Below are 24,247 nucleotides of genomic sequence, written 5' to 3'. Positions count from 1 at the left end.
ATTTAGAGTAGTTTGAAAGATGTGTGAATGGAAATTTCTGTGATTGAAAGTACCAGAGCAAACATTAGAGGAAGGATTACAGAAAAGGCGCACACTGATAACCAGGGACGCAATGGAAAATAATTAAAGTGATAAACACCAGTGAATATGTCTAATACCAAAAAAGACTCTCTAAACATTGTTTTGTAGGAGAATATGAGACATAGGAAGGACCTGAGGTAGTGCCGTTTGTCCTGTCCCACGCAAGTCATCCTGGCCAGACTACTTGACGCACACATCTCGGTGATTATGGTATTATGGTTATATGGATTATGATATGTGGGTGTGTGAGTGTGCGCAAAATCTATGAGACAGTGAGTATGAGTGAGAATGTGTCACTGAGATCAATTTTATTTAAAATAAATATCACTTCCATGTTTTGTTGCATTGATTTCCCTGAAATTGTGCTGTGAACATGCCTATTTCTGTCCTCTGATTAAAAAACCAGGAATAGATAACCATTTCAGATGGAGACACCTGCCTCAGTATGTTGTCTACTTTTGACCAGGTTAATCCCATTCTTCATCTACAAAAAAAAATATGCTTAGGTGAACCTCACCTTCGTATGCCAGTTTTCTGACTCTGTGATGGAAAAAATAGCATTTTCTTTTCCTCTCAGAATGAAAGCCACTAATACTTTGATGTGCTCCAGTACTTTGTTATGTGGCCCACCACAATACCCAGAATAAAAGAGTAAACCTCTCTCCTTACAGGTGTTCATGGCCTTAGAAAACATCACCCATTCTGGATAAAGAGGGGCTATCAATACCCAAGTGAAAAAATGAATAAAAACCCAAAATTTACAAAGAGACAGTGACTTCCTTCAGATTATTTCATACTTAGGCAGTTATAAGGTGTGTTTGAGGAAATATAGCTATACCTACATATGTAATTGTCAGGCTGATGTGATATAAAGTTGAAAAATGGCATACAATACATTTACATTTTACTTGGAATTATCTCTTTTCCTTTTGCAATAGCTCAAACACTCCCTTTCCACGCTATCCTTATAATTATTCTGAAAGAACATACTGGTTTATATTTTTGTTCAAGGTCATTTTCCTGTTTTGCATTAATGTTAGCATATAATAGAAACATCCAACTACTGAACGTTAGACCGGGGGGACAAAGGAACATAGATTTAAAGAGACTTGACAGAAAAACAGCACTCTGCTTTTAAAGGGGAAAAAAATCAGCGATAGAATTTACAGTTCTCAGAAGCACAGCAGGGATGGTACACATGCCACGAAAGTATAAATATATAAAAATCTGATCAACTGAATGACATTTGCAAGAATGCTGCCTTCAAGGGAGTTCTGAGTTGTTAAGGGCTGTTGTAGCCCTTAATGAAATACAGTTCCTTATAATTGAATCTGATGCACCTGAAAATTAAAAATATAAGCACTTTTGGGGGGTGGTTGTTGCTGGTCACAATAGGTGAAGTTCTGCTTTTAGTGCCCTGAAGATACACTTGAAGTACTGATTTCAGCATTTAGTCCAGCTTTACAGTGGAGGAAGTTGAAGCCAAATTTGTTATGGTGAAACAGTAACTTAAACCTCCTCTTTCTTCAGTCATCCTTTACTCCAAAAATCCACTATCAATAGAAAAAAATAGAACAAAACAAAAACCAGAAAAAAATAGAACAAAACAAAAACCAGAACAAAACAAAGCAAATAAACAAAGTATCCTTGTTACTTGGATTTATTCCAGATCAAAACTGGGAAACCTGAGACCAAAATTTACCTTTGTTCAGCTCTAAATATAACTATAGAAACCATTTGTAGTTTGGCTTGGTCACTATATCTGGACACACAACAGCAAACACCTCGTCAAATAAAGAGAAGGAAATCTTTTTGAAGCTTGCCTTTTCTGGACCATTCTTTGTTGGAAGGTGAGCTCAGCTGGAAGTAGTCAGACTTTGGTTTTTAGATATGATTGTAAATGCAAATAAGCACAAGCAGATGTAAATATGGAATTTGTGCGAGGAAAGAAATGAGCTGCAGGATAAAACAGAAAGGAATAATTGTTTTAATCCTATTAAGAGCTTGATTAATGCAATTAAAGAAACTTATATTTCAATTAGGCTATGTTTCAAGCTGCTTTACTCAAAGGCACTTCTCCCTGCGGTACCACCCTTTAGCGTACAAGATGATAGGACATCGAGTTTTGCACTGGTAGTACAATCTTTCTGTCCCACTTAATCCAGCAGGAATTAGATTGTTTTTTCATAACTTTCATAATTTGGGCCTAAACGATTTACAAATGCTGAATAGGGGTATAGACAGGATAAGTCATGAGGTTAGATTTCTTTATTTAGGGGGAAAAAAAAAACCTGAAACCATCACTGTTGTGTTTGAAGGCTGCAAAGTAAGCAGAGGAATAATTTTCAAGGAATGCCAAAATGGGCTTGTATTTGATCTGCCAAAAAAAACCACTGTGAAATTTTTATGTTTTCCTGTTTGTGAAGAGAAGGGTTGTGTGTCCCTCTCCCAGAAAGATGAAGAAAGATTTGCTGAGGTTCAAAACCCAGCCTTGATAAGCCAAACTCATGCTAGTGAATCATGGCTATGACAAGGATTGGTGTTGGTGGGCTGAAGGGGCAGCAGCACCTGGCTTAAAGAAGAGGAGGCAGCTGCCTGTTTTGCTCAGTGAAACACTCAGGAAGGTGTCAAAGGAAAACATAGATTATTTTGTTGCATTATTTGCAAAGCACATTGCTGAATTTTGGACTATGAAAAAATAATTCAGCCTTTTTTAATCCTTTGTTCACTAAGACCCAGAAAACGTCCCGTGTCCACAGAAAACACCTCTTCCATTTCTAATTGAATTTGGCACTCTGGACATTGTTTCATAAAGGATGTCCTTAATTTTTCATGACTGTATGGAGGACTGGAAGCTCCTGAATTGCACTTTCCTGTCAAATTAAAAGTGTTCTTTCAAAGGTGAAACATGTTAACTTTCACATCATCACCCCTGAACTCTCCCTGAATATGGGGTAAACATCTGAAGAACGTCACTAAAGAAAGAACAGGAAATGTTGACTGTGAATGTGAGAAAAAAAGCTTAAGCGATGAAATGATATCAAGGAACTTCCTTCTTCCTAAGTGCTTTGAAAAGATACATTTTGCTATTGATTCATCATGTTCATTCCTCTGAGGTAGATTTGATAGTAAAAGCACAAGGGGAAGGCAGCTTATCACCCTGAAAAGCAATTTTCTGTTTGGCTAGGAAAAAGGAAAAAAAAAAAAAAAAAAAGAAGGAAAGAAAAGCCTGAGAAATAAAGCTATGAACAAGTTCAGCCCAAGAGACCTCACAGACCTGGGAATGAAAAATTTTAAATGAACCACTGATGCACGCTGATGGAGAATGCTATGGAGGAGAAGAAATAAAACAAACAAAAAGGAGTGAGCTTCAATAGAAAATTGGCTTGTTGTCAAAAGCAGCATCTGCTTCTGTGCGAGCAGAACAAGAATTACAAAGGCTACCTCATACTCAGTGCTTCTGGGTACTGGATACTCACAGCTGGGGTCATGAAGACATCTTCCCCACAGGGCATGCTCTCGTCATGGAAATGTACACACGACTCTCACTGGATTTTCATGCATTTGTCCAGAAAAGAGGACTCCATAAAGGAATTGAATATATTTGTTCGTTTTAGGCACCCTAAAAGTGTTGAGAGCTGAGCAGATGCAAAAGTCTGCTCAAATAAAGGAAGAGCAACTAGTGTTAGTCATCTTCTCCTCCCCTGTCCTTGAGAGGACAGGATGGATAAACCTTTTAGGAAACAGCTCCTGACTGGCAACAATAATGTCAATGCAAGAAATACAACATAATTCAGCATTAGCGTGGTGCAGTGATTTAGGATTTGGGGAAGGTTATCCCCCTCACTGCTTCAATCTGCTCATGTCTGTGCATCGACAACTGATGGTATTGTTCCAGTAATTTCCAACCAGACACTCCAAATTTCTGCCATGGTGCATGTGGTGGGACAGTGTCTTTCTGCCTCTACTGCCTTCATACAAAACTGGCATGAGGGACTTGCTTCTTTCTTCTGCTTTCTTTTTGAGCATCAAAGGGTCACAGGTTGACTTGCTTTGCATGTAGATAAATGAGTTTGGAGGGGACCACCCACACTTATAAAAAGGTTTGGTAAACAAGATCTACTACAGATGAAAGACTTAGGAAAAGACTGGAAGAAAATATGGCCTAGGGGGACAAGTTAATTGCCTATAAATCCAAAAAAAGTCTGTAAAAAAAAAAAAAAAGACATTTGTTTTATTAGTTAGTGAAGTCAAACCAAGTAGTATTAGACTAACATCATGGCAGGGAATATTTAATGCTTCACAAAAAACACTCTCAAAAAGCCATTCAAGCAATTGATCAGGCTGCCAGAGAGAAATGAAGAATAATTTTCACAGGGAGTATATAAAATTCTCATCTTTTTCTCTGAAACACAGAGAATCTAATCAAAATAGCTAAAATGGAAAGAGAATGACATCAGCTAATATACTTGGGTACTGCTGAACCATTCCCAGGTGACCTAGGTCTTTCCCAGATGCTGATGGGATGGGTGATGGGATTTCCAACACAGTCCTCCTCAGCTGGCTGCAGAACAAACAAATCCTACATGCATATTTTTGAGATGCGACTTTACCTTTCTTCAATCCCAGAGGGCATAAAGTGGCCCAACTCTTCTTCTGAGCTTCAGTCCTAAGTGACAGATGTGTTAAGAAAACTACATATTGTGTGAATGCCTTTTGAATGCATCTAGACAACAAATCCAATCCTAAAAGGACTGGTTAAGCCTTAATTTTTTGTTTTTTACTTTTTTTTTTCCCCCCCACAAACTCTCTCAGGAAGTTTGAAATTAAATGTTTTCAGTGATTAAAAGGAAACTGAGAAAAATGCAGCTGAAGTAAGTTTTGGTTTTGGTTAAAAGTGCTGTGTCTTGACTGACAGTCACGTCCAGCGCGGACAACCCATGGCAACACAGCAGCAGTATGAACTTCCCACCACCTGCTGCCTTTGGGGCATAGACATCCATTTATCCATTTTCTCCCACAGACTCTGCTCTGCCAGCAGTCAGTGCCAGCAGGGACATCGACACTGGAAACAGTAATGTATTATGCTGCCGCAGCTAGATTCCACAGAGCTTATTGATCCGCAGCTTTTACCAGGTTGATATCTGGCGGTGCTTTCAAGTACTAGTACGTTGGTACATTTTGTTAGCAAGGTGTCAAGTCAGAGCCAGCTCGACTCCGGCAGGGTGCAACTGAACTGCAAGCAAATTTATTTATTGTGCTGGGAAATTTAATGAACCTGCAGCGAGCACTGTGCCACAGAGGTTAGTGAGCTTTGGATACTTGTGCTGAAGCACTTTTGCATCGTGTTGTTGTCTGTTGTGTAGTTACAGTGGAATTTACCCCGATTTTGCAGGCTGTACAGCTACTCAGGTCTTTTCCTGATGCTGCTCTACCCCTGACATATCCCTCTCCATCTTTCAACTTGCTTCTTGTAGGTTCAACCATGCAAGAGGCTGGTGATGGCAAGGAATCTGGCTTTCTTGCCTCTCAGCAGGACAAATGAAGGCTCAGTCAGAACCGATGCTTCAAGGTTTTTATTTCTCCTCCTCTCCTTGTATGTAGATGTACGAGAGGAAGTGACATGACTGCAGCGTATCTTTGAAAATCCCTATCTATAATGTCCAGGTGACAATCAGTCCACTATGTGGAGATGAACAACCCAAACAGAAAGAAGATTGGCTACATTATTAAAACAGTAGGTGGGAAGACACAGGGTCAGAGAGCACAGAGTTAAAAAGATGTCTCCCCTTCTGCCTTGTGGAAATGAGTCCTTCTTTTACTGCTCTCCAGTGGCAGATCTGAAATGATCCTTTTTTTTGACTTCTGTAAGTACTATGAGGAAAGGCTGCTGACTCCTTATCAGGTCTTTAGGCATTGGAACTATATGTAGAAGACAGACCAGAAAACCCCCAGTCATGAGGACGAGTTTTGCCCTACAAGTTTATGCTTGTTTCTCACTGAAGAGACATCTGCGGATGGCTATATGGTGGTCAACATTTTATCCACTTCTGCAAACAAAGCATGTACGCCAGAATTTTATGATCTGTTTCAGAACAGTCATTCAACAACCTCTTTCTATTGTTCAATCCTAATTAGCTTTGGATGCTAAAATGCAAGGGAGGCCAGGTAAAGCAATAAAACAATACCCACGCTGCCTGTCACTGACAGCAATGCTGCTGAAGAAGACTGGGGATACATGTTGCAGAAGTAATCTAATTCCTGGTAGCCACTGGATGTATACCGTAATAGTTATTGATGCAGTAGGCTGCTGTGCAACACAGCGTGTCGTAGCCAGCAAACACTGCAGGCATTTCACTACAGCTTTGTTCAGAAAGGCAAGAGCTTGGGGGGTGAGAAAGAAGAAAGCATTCCTCACCTGGTCCAGAAGCAGCATTTTCAGAGGGTAGGACATATTCTGCTCTCCTTATACCAGATTATTTCTGGCCTAATTCCATGATGATCCTCCAGATTCATGTCAATGACACCAAGAGAAGAATCTGACTTTGTGGCTCTTCCACTGCATGTTGGAAAGCACTCCAAGTAATTAAAGAGAAATGTGAATTAAAAAAGGTAGACTCTTATTTGCTAGACTTTGCCATTCACCTCCTGCTGCTGCTTTGTATTGCCCTGTGGTCTCATCTCCTGCTGCACAGATCAATTTGCTGGCTGGTCTTGGGCATGCTGCTCTCATTTCCAAATCCTTGGACTTTCAGGTCTTACTTTATTGCATGCTGCTGATCCTCTGCTATGTTTAAACCCTCTCTAAGTGCAATACCTAGAATTTAATGTCCTCCCTGGCAACTCAATTTGGCTTTATGTAAGCAGTACCTATATTCAGCATTCTTTTTCTCTCTAAAATTAATTTCCAGGTAGATACACAAATATGTCATCCCTCCCCTCCTCTGTCCTCCAGCATATCTATTCCTAAAACCTGTGAATTCTAGTTGCCGTCTCTAGGGGCTTATGCCAATTAATGACCATCATCTCTATGATCATGGTGGAAAAGATTTGTTTCCATGTGTTATTTTGGATTAGTCTCTATCAGAGCCTAAGGGTCCAAGTAGTGCCTCAGTCACCTCATCTTGCTGACTCTGTTATCTCTTTTAGCACTGAAACCCCCTCCCGTCTTATCGAATCAAGAATTCCTTTAAGGCCATGAAAAAGTAACCTCAGTAGTAAAACAACTATGCAATATCCTTACTGACCACACTGCAACTATTTCAAAATCTATGGCTCAAAAAATGTTCCTTCTGTTTATAAATACATCCTAAAACACAAACCAGGAAACAAAAATGCACTGCATCAAACAAGACTCCAAGGAGCACACAAAATTCATCTCTGAATGGACCATCAAGGATAAAATTTAGGTATCTTGTGGCTCACAGCACAACTGTCAGAGCTGGTGAACTGCACTGATATATTTGCATCCCTGTGAACACTGGACCCAGCTTAAAAATCATTCCAAGTGCTACCGAAGTTTATGCATCCCTGGGAGAATTTTTCTTTTATTAGAGGCCCTTAAGATGTCAAGGAGCTGCAAGAGCAAGCTGCTCTCCTGGGAAGGGCAAGCCAGAAAAGAGGGTGACAGCAAGGTGAGCTGGGACAGCACCCTCACCAACAAGGGCTCAGTCCCACAGCAACCAAGCAAGAGCAGAGCACGTCTGCAGACAGTAGTCAGGGTCAGCCAAAGGGTCAGTGACCTCCAGACGTGTCTGTAGAAATGAAGTAGGTTCAAGGCCAAGCCAGAAGGTCAAGCCACTGAGTTAGGTCAGGTTCAGCATGGTACATGGCCAGGCAGGGCAGACCTACAACATAGCTCAGGCGGGGACCAAGAACAAGGGACTGAGGCTCATTGCATCTCCCAAGTAAAGGGTTGCTGCTCCCGTGGAGGCATCTCATAGGTCTTTCTCACAGCAGTGTGATCCAAGGATACAGAGTGGTGCCTTGAACATGGTCGGCCAAACCCCTGGGGCAAGGGGAAGATAGGGAGACAGTGTTGGTGCACTCAGGCCCCTGCACAAACTTTGGCACAAAGCGGCTACCTCTATAACCATCACTCAATTCCTAATGGACATTTTGGGTGCTGTCACCTTCTTTCTGTATGGGGAGATAGTTTAACCATGGGGACATGACCAGCCCTTGGATCCACAGGAGAGCCCCATGCCTTTTCTTGTTCAGAAGTATAGATGCATTCGCTCCTGAATTTTACCAGCACATTAATTTTCCTTCTTCCTAGAAATCCTCCTTATTTCCAGCCCTGATGCTAATCAAACATAACCAGGACTCAGAAATCCAACAGCTTGTTAAATTGAAATGTGATGATTATCTGTTACTCTCGAAGGAGAGTGCAATGCCAACCCAACTCCCACAAACCTCACCTTCAATGTCCGTGTGGCTCAACTACCTCATCCAAAGCGCTACTGTGGACACACACTATAATTTTATTGATGCCTCTTTTCTGGAAATAATTTGGAGAACAAATGGTGATTACAAACCAAGTTCAGGACACCTGAAAGCCAGGTAGAAAATGTTTGGATAAAGCAAAGCAATTTATGGGATTTGCACCCAACAGCCACTCTAACCAAAGTTGACAGAAAATGCTGAGTTTCATCACCTCTGTCAAATTAAATCGGTGATTTTGGTCACTAAAGCAGGTGCCTAACAGGAACGCGCTTTTTTTGAGGGGAGGAGGCGGAGGAGGAGGAGAGGATGAGAATGAAAATCAAAGAATGATTCACGGCTGCAACATTTTCTGATTAAATAATGATGGCTTGTGATACAATATGAACATGTCCTGTTTACATTGCACCTTGCAGCGTGATCTGACAGGCAACAGTAAAAGCAATTATACAAACAACATTCCTGAAATATGTTTCACTAGATGCTGTTACAGATATCCAGTGCTGGAGACTCTAAAATCTCCCCAGAAAGTGTTTCAAGCTCCTTATCATTAGACAGCTTTTCTTAATATCTACCCTGATTCTTTCTTGCTGCAATTTAAGTCCATTATTTCTTGTTCTTCTCATCTGTAATAAACAAAAAAGCAATGATTATTCTTTTCGTCTTTGCAGCAGACTTTTACGTACCAAGAGACCGTTATCTTCACCTCCATCTTCTCTTTTTTAGCTTAACCAACTCTCTTTTTGTAATCTGTCTGCAGTCAGCCTTGCAAGCTCTCAGATCACTCCTGCTGCTTTCCCTTAAACTCTGAGTAACTGGCCCGTGTTTCAAAATGAGTGCCCAACACCAGACAGCAGATTAAATTGTCCTAGTCTAATGCAATGAAGACTCACACTAAAGGCACATTAAAGAATGATTTATAAGGAACCTAAAGCGTATGGTCTCAAACCAGGCACCACCTATCACTGAAGTAAGAACTCAAACAATAACGTGGCATAATAAACTGCCCTGCGATGGGATCGGTCCATCTAAGTGTGGCTGATAATCCAGGTCCTCAATGCAAGTATCTGCATGTGAGATGCCCCGCGGTGTCTGACACATCCACACGGACATGAGTGATACGGCACAGGCCATGTTTGAGACAGTAACAGACCCCACAGTCAGTCAGAGTCTATGGCATCATCGATTCCATCTTTGAGTAGACACATTACATGAATCATAATACTTCTGAGGTCTCTAGTGAATATGTAGGGTACCTGGAGAACACACTCAGTGATGCGTTCCTACTTTGGATACACCCAAAATTAGTTGAGATGACTCCCATCCCGTGCATCAGCTGAAGTATAATGAATTTTATCTCCATGTTCTTTGGTTGTGGAAAAGACACACAGTACTTGGGTTTTCTTTTGCTTGAGATGTAAGGAAACAGGGTTAAGATGTGTGATCCTGCATTGCTGACAGCTGAGTGCACGCTTGGTGATTCTGCTCAGAGCCAACATGCAGTCATTTGCCAAGCAGCAATAGACCAGTTTTGATTTTCAGACTTGACCCTTCATTTTACAGAAATATAACATGGGTAATTGGGCCATGCTAATAGTCACCAAAAATTAACTTCAATCGTTTCTTCACTAGTTTTAGTTCAATTTACATCTGTCACAGACAGGGAGAAACATCGCTGAGTATCAGCAGGCTCTTAATCCCTCAGATAAGATCATGCAGAGCATAAAATAAAATAAAATAAAATAAAATAAAATAAAATAAAATAAAAGTCTTAACACAAAATAAAAGGGTATGCTGAAGCAGAAAGTTCATGTATTAAGGGAAAAAAAACCAAAAAATACTTGTTTTGCATCATATTATTGGACAGGATATTGTTGATTTGATTTGGAACAGGAAGCAAGCACAGATTTTGGTTTATGTCCATGGCTGCATGGTTGCATATCCATCAATATTACTGAAGAAAGGCTGAAAGAAAAGAGAAATCTGAGTCTTTGAATCTGAAGTTAAAGTAACTAGAAGGAACATCATGGTATTACACTGCTGTCCACTTGAAGGTTTCTTACATCTTTCTCTGAAGCATTTGTGTTCAGCCTTATTCTACTGAACTTCAGATGTCTAATTCAGGAGCTCAAAATAGGAAGCCAGCTGTACTGCACTCCCACCAAAAGCAACAAAGAGAACCAGGCACTCCCAGACAATGGTTCATCCCACATAAGATCAAGACGACAGAATGCCTTGGAAACCTGGGACTTAAAAATAAAGGCAGGAGGGTCCCATTTGTTCCGTGGTTTCTGAGTCTTGGGGATATATGAATTGCGTGCTTTCCCAGTAATAAGGAAGAAAGAAGACAGCAAAGTATATTCAGTTATATGAATACATGGCATTCATATTCCTTTTAGGTCAAAGAAACTAAAACTTAAAGAAAGATGTCATCATGGCATTTTTTATTATATTGGTGATAGCTGAAATTAGTTATTACATCCTTATACTCCTAAATATTCAATAATATATCCTTTCTCTTTTAAAGTCACAAGCGAGGAGATGGTCAGGGAAAGCCTGGACACTGTAAGTAGAATTTAAGACTTCTCTGCTTAGAAAAAAATAAACTTGCTCACATGTTCATGAATTCTCCCCAGTACTATTAAATCAGCAAATATGACCTGTATAATGGATAGAGCTCTATTCTACTTCCACTAATACCAATGAGAAGTGTGCCTTTGACATCAGTGAAAGCCTGAAGTTGCAGATGATTTCTTTTTCTTTAAACTCTTTAAAAAAAAAATAAAAATGTTTCAGGAAAAGAGTAATATCCACAGGGACAGACTCTAAAGAGTAAAGATAAATGCGAACAGAGTTTATTTTATTTTTTTATATGTTTCAGATCTATGTAAGAAAAATGTCTTCTACAGTAAAAAGAACTGATACAAGGATTGTTTCTCATAAATGGACAGCACTGTTGTCTATAAAAAGAGAACGATACATTGTCACTCACTAGGCAAAAAAAGCAAGCTGTGGAGAATATACACATGATGGACCTACTAAAAATGGAATTACTGCAGTATTTATTGTGACATTAAAAACCATAACGAATTTTTGACCCACCATATAAATATTTTTTTCCTGAAGATTCATCTTAAAATATTTAATAATGAAGTTATGGTTTATGAAGAAGGCATGATTCCTTTAGATGTTTCATAATCTAAAATAATTCCACAGAAGACCTTAAACTCCATAGTCTGCTCAGCACCTATCCAGAAGGCATCTGGACAGAAGTAGTGCAGCCTTGCAATGAAACTCTCTCCCTCCATGAGGGCCAGGAACCCACCAGTCTCCCCACTGTCCGCTCAAGGGACTCTGCATTATTTGCTGGCCTTTTCTGTTCCACTGAGTCCTCCAGGACAAGCTTCTCTTAGACCAAGGAGAGCTCTGATGTTGGTACCAGGAAAATATGAGAATACTCAACTGGAGGTGGGCATCTAGCACTTGCTTCTCAAATTGGAGACATCATGCTTGGGGTGCTGGGTAGCTTGTCATGACCATCACTCAAAGACTGGGTTTGTGAGGAAGAAGAGAGGAGGAAGACAAAACTAAATTTGTAGCACCCCTAGTTCCTAACATTTCCATCTCAGCTGGCACAGACTTCACAGTTGTCTTCAAAGGCATTTGTGTGCAACGAGACACTTTCTTCTCCTTGCCCATTGAGGGGGATCACAGTACCAGAACACGAATTCTCTATGTTTTAGCAGTGTAACAAGAAGGTCCTGGTGGTAGAGCACCCAAGGAGCAGTGCTTTCTTTGCCACTGTACTTGTGAATTTAGGAAAAGCATTTGGGAGCTTTGTTTCTCCTTGGGCTTTTTGTGGATACAAATGTCTCTTCATGTTTTATACTATGCACTAAAGGTCTTGCTTTGCCTTTGGAGCACCTGCTTCAAGAGAGTTTGATGATGGATTTTCACCAGAACCTAGAAACAATGCAATAAAATATGTGGGTTTTTGATGTTTACAAAAGATTGCTTAGATACAGCACACAAGAATACAGAAAAAGATAAGCTGATGCTGATGTAAATTACTGATGACCTCTGTAGACCATGAATAAGAAGATAAGCCATGACAAATGATATTACTAGGTTGTAACTAGCAGAAAAGGGTGTAAAAAAGTGTAAAAATCTTAATTCCAGACAACTGTGCACATTTACATTATCTGAGGCTCAACTTTAGAGGTTAAAACCAGCCCAGGGTTAGATTTTCTACTTAGGCTGAAACAATTCAAATAGAAACCAAAAGACTCATGTTGCTGGAAGTCTGAGCAGAACCAAGCAAAGTGTACCTTCCAGATTAAGCTTTTCATATGCTCCTAAGGAAACCAAAACCTGCTGACAGAAGACTATCATTTGGATGATTGTATGAAAGAAGCTTCTCCCCATTTACCAAGAATAAGGGACTTTTCAAGTGCAACCTCAATCTCCTACATTTTTAGATTAATTTAAATGCACTGAGATCACTGATGTAATTTTTCATTACATCAGTGTTAATTGTAATGTAGGAACTAAGCCTGCAGAACTTGTTGGCTAATGATCTATCAAGAAATACAAACAACAGTAATGATAAAGAAACTACTGGAGGGTTTATGTCTCATCTGGCCATGTACGTTTCTGGCTCTTCACAGGTTTCATAGCCTGAATCATTGGACTTGATGTACATTCCTCTCTTAGCCTGCACATAGTGAAAAATGAAAGCAACTGCACCAAAAAAAAAAAAAAAAAAAATTAATTTCCTACAAAAATACAAGTTCAAGGTCCAGGTGAATGTTTTCCAACTTACGCTGTTTTCACAGCCTACAAAGATTTGGATCTCTCTCTGTAGTTGCCAGTCTCTTTTGTTGACCAGAGGGTCCACAGGGAGTCTACAACTCAAACTTCACTCTTCTGTTAGATGACAAATATCTATGGCAAGTTGTCTCTGTGTCAGACAATCCATGTCCAGAATACCTGGTTTATATTAGAGAAAATTGCTAATACATCTAAAAGTCACTGATTTTCAGCTTAAGTTAAGCCCCAGCTTTTACATAAAAAACCACCCCAATTATAAGATTTTTGATTTATGTTTATCTTACTAGTAAGTCATATTTGTTGGATTATGATCTTTTCATCTTTTTATTATTTTTTTTTTTAAACTTCTGTACAACTATTAGCATATAACTATGTGTTGGGTGTCCGTGTCCAGGTGTTGGCAGCAGTGGCCTCTGTGGGAAGAAGCCATGGGTTGCCCCATGCCAGACACAGCCAGTTCCATCCCTTTAAGCCTGACAGTTCAGCCAATTTCCCCCCCAATTTTTTTCCCACTTATCAAGTCCATATCTCACCAGTTTGACTATATGCATCCACACCTGATGTGCTACACATCCAGATACATAATTTGATGTCTAAGCTGTTATTATAGACATGGTAGAACCACTCAACTCCCCCCATAAACACTAGGGAATGAATCGGATAGCTCCAAAGCACACATTTATTGGCAGGTCAGCTGAATCTTTTTCCAGTCTCTACTGACTACAATGAACTGGCAATTCAGTTGCCTACACACAAGCATACATTATCATTTGAGGTGATCTCCAGCTGCCAGCCCAGGAGGCTGTGAGTTTCCTGTAGTTCCTGTCTTGTATCTGTCAGTCTTACATGGCTGTTTGGGATTCTCAAGTGCATATAAAATGGCGCCAGATGTCTGTGTTGGGCAACTGAATTGTACCATCCATCTCCATCAAATATAAAGCAAATTTAAACACTCAAATCAGATGTAGATCCCTACACAGTGGACAGACAAAGTCAGATGTCTTCAGTTCACACTAAACCCCAACCAAGCTTGCTCCTTCAGCTGTTTAGGGAGGCACTGATACATGTCATGTTATTGTGGACCAGGCGTAGACATTGAAAACACATTTTCTGTGGCCTACATCCATTCACACTGTGCCATCTGATCTGAACAGCTAGTGAGAGCTGTGCTTAGTCACCGTATTCCACGTGAGGAAATGAGGAGGAAGCCTGTCATCCCCAAACTATTGCAGGTACGCACACATGCATCAGGCTGGTAAGGAATATAGGAATACTGTCAAAGACAGGGTTGAGCTGCCCAGGCTGAACTCATAGCAGTGTGTGATGTAGAACAAACTGAAGAGACATCAGAGTTGACCATACGAGAACAAGCAATGGCCTAGCAGCAGCACCTCTTTTACTATGAATCTTCTAAATAAGGACAATCCCTGTGTGACAGAATTATAGAAAATGTTTCTCTGAAGACCAGGAAGTCAAGTCTTTCTCATCACCTTTGTCTAAGGAAATCTTTCATCCTCACAAAGAAAGATATGCAATTACTTTTTCAAAGTAAAATGAAATCCCATTTTTTCCCACTCTCCACTGAACTCCATGCTTTTAATTCTTCATTTCAAAATGTCTTCAAGAGATTTGTGTGCTGCCAAAGTCCGATTTAGCAAGACTATAATTCGCTCTCTTTTCTCCTCTTGAACGTAAGTTGTATTTAACAATTCCTGTTCTCCGATTCTGATAGTGCCAGGCCATGACCTGATAGCTGTACTAAAAATATGTCCTACCAGGCCTGTGATTTCTTTCAGGAATATGGAAAAGACATTTGATTAAAGTGCTTCCAAGTTTTGTCAAAATGGAAATAAAAGCAATTTCATTTTCTGTAGCTTGTTTCTCCTTACATATAATTTTCCCTTCATGATCAATATAGTTATTAAAACACAACAGGGGAATAAGAATTTACTTTCTAAGCTACTTCAGACCATTTGAGATGCCCCAGGTTCTCTGTAACATTTAAACACAGCTGACATCAGACTTCCATAGTGGAAGCCAAAAACACAGCAGGATTCTCTACTCAGCACAAAAGGATACTAAATATTTATTTTTAGGCAAAGGAATCAAACCCTAGCTGCCTAGTAGTTAAGTGCTTTTTTGAAGGTACTTGTCTACCAGCATGAAGGCAAGATGCTCACCTCTAGGGCAATATTCATCACAGACTAAGGTACAACATCCAAGAGAAGCAGGATGAACTGTCTTCCAGAGGTATGTATAAAGGAATTTTAGCTTGTCTTATACTAGCTGCCTAAATTTTAAGTACCAAGTCAGATGAGATGACAGTATACTGACGATAGGTCCCTACACTGTCCTTGTGAAAAAGATGAGCTGATAAACTGATGCTTATGAGAACCATGTAAAACATCAAGGCACAGAAGTCAGAATATCAGTTCCCGTACTAGAATTCAACTATTAAATTCACTGTGGCTTTGAAAACCGATGTGGCATCTTTACTGACACTAATTATCGAAAATTAATGAAACACCTCAGGAATGGTGGCACTGTTTGGACGGTGTCCCTGTGCCAGAAAGGAGTCACTCGGAAAGTGAACAGAGAAACACTGCTGCCTGCATGTGAAGATTTTCAGAGGAGGTTTCCAGTGTGAACACTGACCAAGCTTGACCATTTTCATACTTGATGAGATCTGACAAGCTCACAGCCCAGTGAAAAAACCGCTTCAGGCTATACAGCTGGGACTCCAAACCGGCATATTTATTTTCTGCTCCTGGTTTTCTTCGGGTCCAGGTTAGGTATACATCTCCAGTGTTAATATTCCTAAGTTCCTGGTATTCTTGTCCCATTAAGAGGCAAGTTTAATACCATTTCTCAAAGCTTTGACCTTTGGGCAATGCAATTGATTATATGTGCCATCACTGGGTACCAAAGATGACTCTAAGTGTGGTTTTCCACTCAGTAACCAAGGATTTCCATCCACTCCTCTGTTAAATGAGGCCATTAAGAGAAATGTAACTCACTAGTTTATGCCTCTGTCTGCGATGGAAAATTGCTTTTTAATCTCTGACCCCTCAAAATGAAATTGTACCCTGGAAAGAGATTTTGTTAAATAAATGAAATAGAAAAACAAAAGACAGTATGTGATTTTCTTCTGCCATCCCCAAATTGTCACAGATCAAACTTGTTCATCTTTCACACACAAAAGCCTTGCCTTTGAAGTGCTGAATCCAGACCACTGTGCATAATGTAATTGATATTCCTAAATCTTGACCTGATACAGTCCCACTGCTGGATACCACCAAGGTGAACGATCAGTAGACACTACAGCTACCCGCTCATCTTCTCCAGCCAAAGCAGCTTCATCAGCAATGCCTCCCCACTAAATTTGCTCTCAGCCCTTCTGTCATATCCTTCCCTTCTCCTCCACTCTTGCCCTTTCCCTTTCTTCCTTGAGATAGGAGTGATTTGTGCTTAAATAAAAACTGAGATCGAAATAAACAATCTTTTAATTTTTTTTTTTCTTCCAAAAATCCTACTGGCCATGGTTTACAATAAAAGAAAGAAAGATTAAGCTGCCACCTGGCTGAGCCAACTCTGTCTTTTTGAATGTACAAATGAAGAGATGTTCAGCTGTGATTACAAATAGCCTGAAAGATTTTACCTTCACATGCAACAGCACCCAACTGCATGACATCCAAAAGCTCTAAACAATCCTTTTCCCAATAAATATTTGATCACACGGATCCATTATTTACAGAAAAAAAAAAGATAGGTTTAAATAAATGTCATGGGTCAGACCTCACTGAGGTTAAGTTGCTGCATTCACGCAGCTCATTTATCACTTGTACTGCTGCTGACTTGAACACCATTTCCTATGGTAAGCAGCTGTTTTGCAAATGGGCTGTATTAAAATACAGTAAAAAAAGAAAAAAAAAAACCCAAACAGAAGATGCCTCAAAATAAAACACTCTTAAATCTAAAAACTCAGCCTGTCTTTCACAGGGAGCCAACGGAGCAAGGAAAAAAGGAAGCATAAGTTTTATCCCAACCACCTGCTGCTGTTGCCTATTTGTCGAGGGAAGGTGAAGGGCGAAACAATTTAAATGTTCAAAGCGCTGCCCCAAACAGCCTTGCTCGGTGGCCACAGCACAAGCCAAGAGGAAAGGAGCCTGGCAGTAGGGGCAGGCATACAGCAAGGAGTTGCTTCAAGGCTCTGTAGTGACGTGGGGGCACATCTGACAGACGATGCAGGCAAGCATCCTTCTGTTGTAGGTTTTGCGCAATCCGGAGCAAGCAAATTAATGGGATCGTTATAAGGGAATGGACTGTTTGAGGCAGAAGTGTTGCTGGCAGCCATGCATCAACTGGGGAGTGCCAAGAGATTGGAATTGAGAGCGAAAATTAAAAGATATGGCTTAATGGGAGAGGGAAGGGGTGAAGGAAAACAAGTGCTATGGAGGAGAAAGTGACATTGAAGAAATCAGTTCTGAGTGGGAAGCCCAGGCAGAAGTTTCTGAGTTGAGCCAGTGTGAGCGTGTTGCTATGGACTGAGAAACAGAGAGCAGAAAGGGACTGCAAATTGGTTGCTTTTTGAGAGATTCAGCCAATTTGGGGACAATTTCTTTTACTATCTGAAGATCACGGCACAGAATCATGAGGACTCTGGATGGCGGCAAAGTTTCCTTCTGCTGCTGAAGAGGGGGATTAAGGCTCAGTCATGCAATTACACAGTCACTTCAGTAACGGCTTTTGCTTGGAGTCCTTACAGAGCTCTGAGTTCCTATTGCAGCTTTAATTCAGCTCCCATCACTTTCACAGGCAGAAACTGCCAGAAGAAAGAATAGCTTCATAATCCCCCAAATAAAACTTCCGAGTGCTAATTACCCAAAGCAGAAGCAAACCCGGCCACGCTCACACTGGCGACAGACACAGCTAAGCAACAGCAACATGAGGTTGATTGTATACGTTGCATCTTATAGTTAGCAATAGATTGTCATTACATCTCGGTCCTGAATCTGCCTTACAAGTATCTAGCTTTTTCTTGTCCTAAGACATTTAAGTAGCTATGGAGCTGCATTTGCATCGAGATATTCCAGCTGTGCCAGTCCGCCGCGGCTTTGCAGTGCAATCCCATCGTGATGTGGTGCTAACTGGCTGCACACCGTAGTTTTAAAACTATTAGCTTTTAAAAAAATCTAACAGCAGTGTAAATCAGCATCTGAGGGCATAGCCACAGGGAAGGGGAGAAGATAATCTTAATTATCACGATATTTATAAGTAGCAAGTGCTTTAAGAAGCCAGCATGCCAGGAAATTTCAAAGACTTTGAGAAGGTGATTTTGGAAACTCAAATTTTCTTTCATTTTTAAAATACCAGTGAGTTATTTGTGCAAAAGTTGAAGCCAGCCCTTTATTGGTGGTCCCCAGGCAATAAGATCTCTCTGCTAATGTCACAGATTTATGAGGCTTTTTTCCTTAAAGCTCCAGCCTTCAAAGTGCCCCTCTGTGTATCCCTGAAAGCCAGACCCAGGAATTGCTTCTTTACAGGAAAAATACTCATTGTTCTTAGACTACACAAGTGGGTCACTGAACTGTTGCTTGCCTTTGCGATGCCAGTGAATCCAAATTAGCTTGACTTCCACAGAGGATATAGGGAAGGAAAGCAACCAGCATTAATCAGAGCAACACAAGCAACTCTTCCAAAACAAATTAGCTTCAACAGTCAGCACACAGAGTCCTTCAGTCAGTGCGGCCAAGCTGAACTTAGGCCAAACTTCACGTCAAAAAGAGTAACTGGTTTAATACGTATCCGTAGAGTCTGCATTTGTTTCTTTTTCTTCCTCTCAATCCATCTGCAGGAAGCTATGAACAAACCGAGCAAAGTAAAACTGCTCATCTCGTCACAGCCGGCCCCTCTGTGTGATGTTCATCCCACCTAAGCTAATCTTAAAGGCAGGTACTGAGGCCATCAGGTGTCTAGATCCCCCTCTTTTCCTCTGAAAAGGGATAGGTGATCTGCATGGGATTAATTTTCCCTTGAAATGTTTGCAATGTAATTGCCATCATCCTTCGGCACCACACAGGAAAGAGGAACAATCTCACGTGAATATAAGACTGGATCTGATAACTAATGATTCTGAGTTAAATTCAGATACCATTTCTATATCCATTCCTCAAAATGCTCTTTACAGACAAAGGAGGAAGCAGGCATCTCCAGAGAGGCGGTCATCAGACCTACGTTAGACATCTCCTGTGAGATGAGACAAGCCGTGTGCTGGAAGCAATTCTTCCCTCCAGTCAGCGTAAAGGGAGTCCAGACACCTAACTCAGACATACGTGCCCCCACCACCCGTGTGTGGTCCAATAAATCCCTATCTTCTAGAGAGCGATTTGACCCATGTTAAAATTGGTGTTTTAAGATAGGTGGGATGAATCATTTTTTCTAGGGTCATGGACAGTGACATTTCAGGAGACAAATCTGGGCCATTAGTATTAAATGGCAAATGTCGTCATTTCTGCTTTAGGTCCAAGAGATGTGAGACCCTCACAGAAAAATCAGGCATTGATGTAAGTCTACTGCAAGAGTTTACTTCTTCTGGCTTCTCTCTGCCAGACTTGTTTGACTCTCAGACATTATCTTTTAAACTTGGATTTTCTAGTGAAAAGTAGGACAGTAAAGTAAGATTGTCAAGTTTCAGTGACCAAGAGGGCTTTCATATGGAAACCAGCCTCTGCTCCTCTACTCCTGGCATCAATATCCAACATTAATATTTTCATCCGCATTTTGACCCTGCATGTTTCTACAGATAATGCATTGGCCCAACTTAACTGTTACCTGTAGTAAAAATAAGTTTAAGCACAAACAATTATTCTGTAATGATAATAATTTAAAATGAGGGGGAAAAAATCTGCTAATAATTAAAAAACAATGCATTTCTTCCAAAGCTCTGACAGCTCCCAATAAACCTGTTATGCCTGTGGGATGTAATACCTTTTTTGCTCATGATTAATTACAAGTTCATCTACCACATCCTCTATTGCAGCACAGATATAGCAAGTACCTCTCACCCAATATAAATCAAGCAGTGCTGAAATCAGAACATTTACAATGATTTACAATGGCAGGGAAAAATATATGGAACATAAAATAAGATAAACTTTTTATACATCATGGATAGGTATAATGGGTATTGCTGTTTTTCTATGTGGTCCCTAGAGTCTCTGTGATATCTGACCACCAAAACTCCTCAGTGAATTTACTTGGTGAAGCAAGAAAGTGTAACTAGCAGGAGGTGAAGTCTACAGCTGAGAAGAGGGACTATAGGCAATGATGTGACTGCCAATTACAGTACCCAGTATGGACTCCAGGACTTCCTGTGGCATCTAAGATCAAAAGCGTAACGATAAATTGAAACCATCTACTTTCCCGAGGTGTCTGATCCTGCCTCTTACAACAACAGTGCCCAACCCTTTTGCTGAGACAAGTTGCCTCATGTCCAATGGAGACACACAAGGGCTGCGACTTGGTATCTCACCTCTGTATGGTGACCAGTGGAGAGTTACACCTACCTCATCATGCAACCTGCATGTACACGGCCATCGAAAAAGGGGGAAGACATGCAGGCCATGGGGTAGGAGATGGCAGGGAACAGAGAGGAGGAAAGCACAGCCTCCCTGGGCTGAGAGCAGGGCTGGCTGTGGGCTGCACTGAGCCACCCAGCAGCCTTGTCCAGCCTGAAAGTTGGCCACCACTACCTTACTTACCATGTATTTCACTTCTATGATGTTCTCTATTATTGTTTTACAGTTTTGGGGTTTGGGTTTTTTCGTTTTGTTTTTGGTGGGGTTTGTAGGGTTTTTTGTGGGTGGGTGAAGATTTTAGATGGGGACATGAGAATTCATAAAAAGTAATAAAACACCACTTTTAGCACACACATCCTAAGGTGAAGGAGCACTTTTCAAAATGTAAAATGCGGACAAAGGACCTCAGCAGGAAGATGTTTACATTTGTTTAAACATTTCTATCATTGCGGAGAACCTAAATGCCTTATTTTGTACTAGTTAAAGAAAAGCTATTTACTGATGCTTTGTTATGTTAATGTACAGGTTGGGACTGGTGCTCCAAGCTGTATTGTTGAAGTGAGTGCACTGCATTATGTGCATACATTATGCTAAATAAACAGTCACTTAATCTTCATTCCTGACAGAAATCCATTCATTAAGGTCTACAGTAGGTCTTAAGCTCGAATGTTTCAGTGATGTTGACATTCCTGATTTCTCAATTTATGTGTACACATGTTGAAATAAGAATACTACATACACACACATATTCATATACATATATACATATAAATAGGGATAAGAAACAATTGTATGTAAGCCAATCTGCATTTACAGGACAATCAGACTGTACTAAAGGTTGTAGGTAACAGCCAAATACATTAATGAATTGGCAGTTTAACAAAAGAAGGAAAAATACTCAGTAAGATTCAAAAAACAGTCTGTGCTTTTGATCTCTGAGCAGCACAGAAGAGTGCAGAGAGAATTTAAAGCCTGTAAAACTATGGCAGCTCCCTTGAAAGCAGTTCACCCACAAAGCCATCTGGCTGATCATTCTCCCAAATCCATCTTAGATATTTCTGAAGCAGCCAGAACCCCACATGCAACCTGGAAGGATGACCTGTACTCGCACTGCATTATCCATGTGCTTACAAGTGGCATCAACATTGCTTCCTACAAAAGCCCTTGAGGGCTGTGTGCCCAGGACCCTTCTTGTCACATTATGGTGACAATGTCCTTTTGGATGCAAGATGAGTAGATATCACGGCACATAACAGAGGAGACATCATATGCCATTTGACAAACCCCAGGCAGCAGGCCTGCAATTGAAGTCACAAAAACTTCACCTCATTTTCTGTCCATATCTCAGGGAACTTCATGAAAGAGGTGACAGAGAGCAAGATTGGGTTGCTCGCATTTGTCTAGTGAACCTCATGCAGTAGTGTATAAGATAGCTACCTGTCCTCTACAGGAGATCTGGATTGCACATTTTCTTTGGCAGCAGACTTTTTCTAAGTGATATTTGTCTATACAGGCTTGTTTCAAGGGCAAAGGACACTCTCAAGTGTTTTCCCATAAATACTAGTCAGTATACATTTATGTCCTTAGCAGCAGTTGACTTGCTAAAATTGGCTATATCTTCATCTTGATCAACATATTTGAGGAATAAAGGACCACCTAACTGGGCAGGATATTTCAACAGCTCCTGCTGGCTGAAGAAAGCAGATCCTTTACACTGTGCTGTGTTCATTTTCTGCCTGACTACTCTTTGACCTTCTTAGCCAAAATTGTCATTAACTCATTTGCAGCTTTGCGATCAGCTCTACTGTCAAGTATTAAATTTATTCTTGTCTCATTTTAGACTTCATGCAGTAAAAACTGAACAGGCTATTTTCAAGGCAAATGCAGGATTAAATGCAGAGTGACACACATTATCTCGAATATATATGCCTTTAAAACCAAAACAGAGTGAAGACCACACAGCTTATGCAATATCAAAGTTCTATAAAAGTTGTTCTTATTACCCACAATTGGTAAAGTATGTTTCACCAGAAAATGAGCTGTAGATAATTTTAAAATCATATTACTCCTTTTCAGTGGAGTAAAAAGCCTGTAGCTCTTACTCATTTGGGCTGGAGGTTTGCCCCAGATCTTCAGAATTCATTGTGTCCAAGGACGAACAAGGAGGCGCTACGTACTTGCATGGACCTCAGCTACATTTTGGCATAACAAGACTCCAGATACATGAAACTCACTTAGGACTTCAACAAACTGATTTATGACTGAGGAAAAAAGGAAACTAACAGCTTTTGTTCTGTCAATCCAATGCAAGCAATAACAATTTGTTCTTTGTTCGCTTCCCCCACTTCATCCCTAGAAAGTACTAACTATAACCATCAAACAGTTCTTTCTGGTCAAGCTATTTTCAAAACAATTAATGTTTTGTGTGTGTTTTATTCTTGCTCTGATGAAGAAAAAACCCAAAAACCTGAAAACCTTACCCTCAAATTGTCTTTAAAAAGTGCTGAACACCATTTCCATAGCCATTATTCACCAAACACATCATGTCTTTTGACAACTCAGTTGTTTTTGAAAAGCATCGTTGCCTGATTATAGGGAAACACTCCGATAAGAAGCACATATACGCTTAAATGATGCACTTTTTATGACGTCTTTCCAAGAACAACAATAGCTAATTGTTGAGTTTCCTACTGGGAAATGTCTCTTCAATATGCAGATCTTGTAATGACTACTCTAATGCAAATTGTTGATGTTACAGTAATTTCATCATATGTATAAGAAAAAAGTTTAGCTCTTACTTAGAGTATGCTTTATCATCTTTCCAGGTAGCATAAATCCAACGGAGCCCATGTGCCGTGTGGTTCACAGCCACCAAGTGTGCTCTTTATTTTAAATACTATTACTGAATGTATCCGTAGGGTTTTTTAGTCTCACTTACTTGGTGCTGACTGGCTTTTGCCAACTGCTCATTGGCTGATTCAACATTAGAAGATGCAGTCTCAATGTTGGCTTCAATACTATCTGCAAATTAAGATAATAGAAGATAATTATAGGGTACAAACTTAAAACAAAGACTATATACCAACAGCAATTCAGCAATTTACTCATGGGCGTAAAGACATGAGCAGTGTCTTGTTTGCAAGCTGCAGTACTACAGGGAAATAGGAACTCCACCCATTTTGATGACCACATAACCCATCAGTCAGAGGCAGTATGACTGACAGCTCTCCATGTGTTCCTAGACAGGATAGAGGTTAGCAGCTCATCCCATTCCCACAGAAACCAGTTGGAAGACTGATAGGAATTCAAAGGAAAGC

General features: G+C 40.3%; 1 protein-coding gene across 11 annotated transcripts in view; it reads right to left on the bottom strand.

Moving 5' to 3' along the window:
- The window catches only part of TSNARE1 (t-SNARE domain containing 1), a 498,360-nt gene that overhangs the window by 163,172 nt on the left and 310,941 nt on the right, over positions 1-24,247 (bottom strand). For all 11 annotated transcript variants that reach the window (XM_054816241.1, XM_054816249.1, XM_054816243.1 and 8 more), the window contains one exon: positions 23,869-23,951. In XM_054816241.1, the coding sequence (XP_054672216.1) occupies positions 23,869-23,951 (83 nt within the window). The remainder of the gene's footprint in view (positions 1-23,868; positions 23,952-24,247) is intronic.

This window comes from Grus americana, chromosome 2, assembly GCF_028858705.1.
Source record: "Grus americana isolate bGruAme1 chromosome 2, bGruAme1.mat, whole genome shotgun sequence".
Classification (NCBI taxonomy): Eukaryota; Metazoa; Chordata; class Aves; order Gruiformes; family Gruidae; genus Grus; species Grus americana.
Note: the sequence above shows the minus strand (reverse complement) of the source record. Positions and strands in the feature narration are given on the sequence as shown.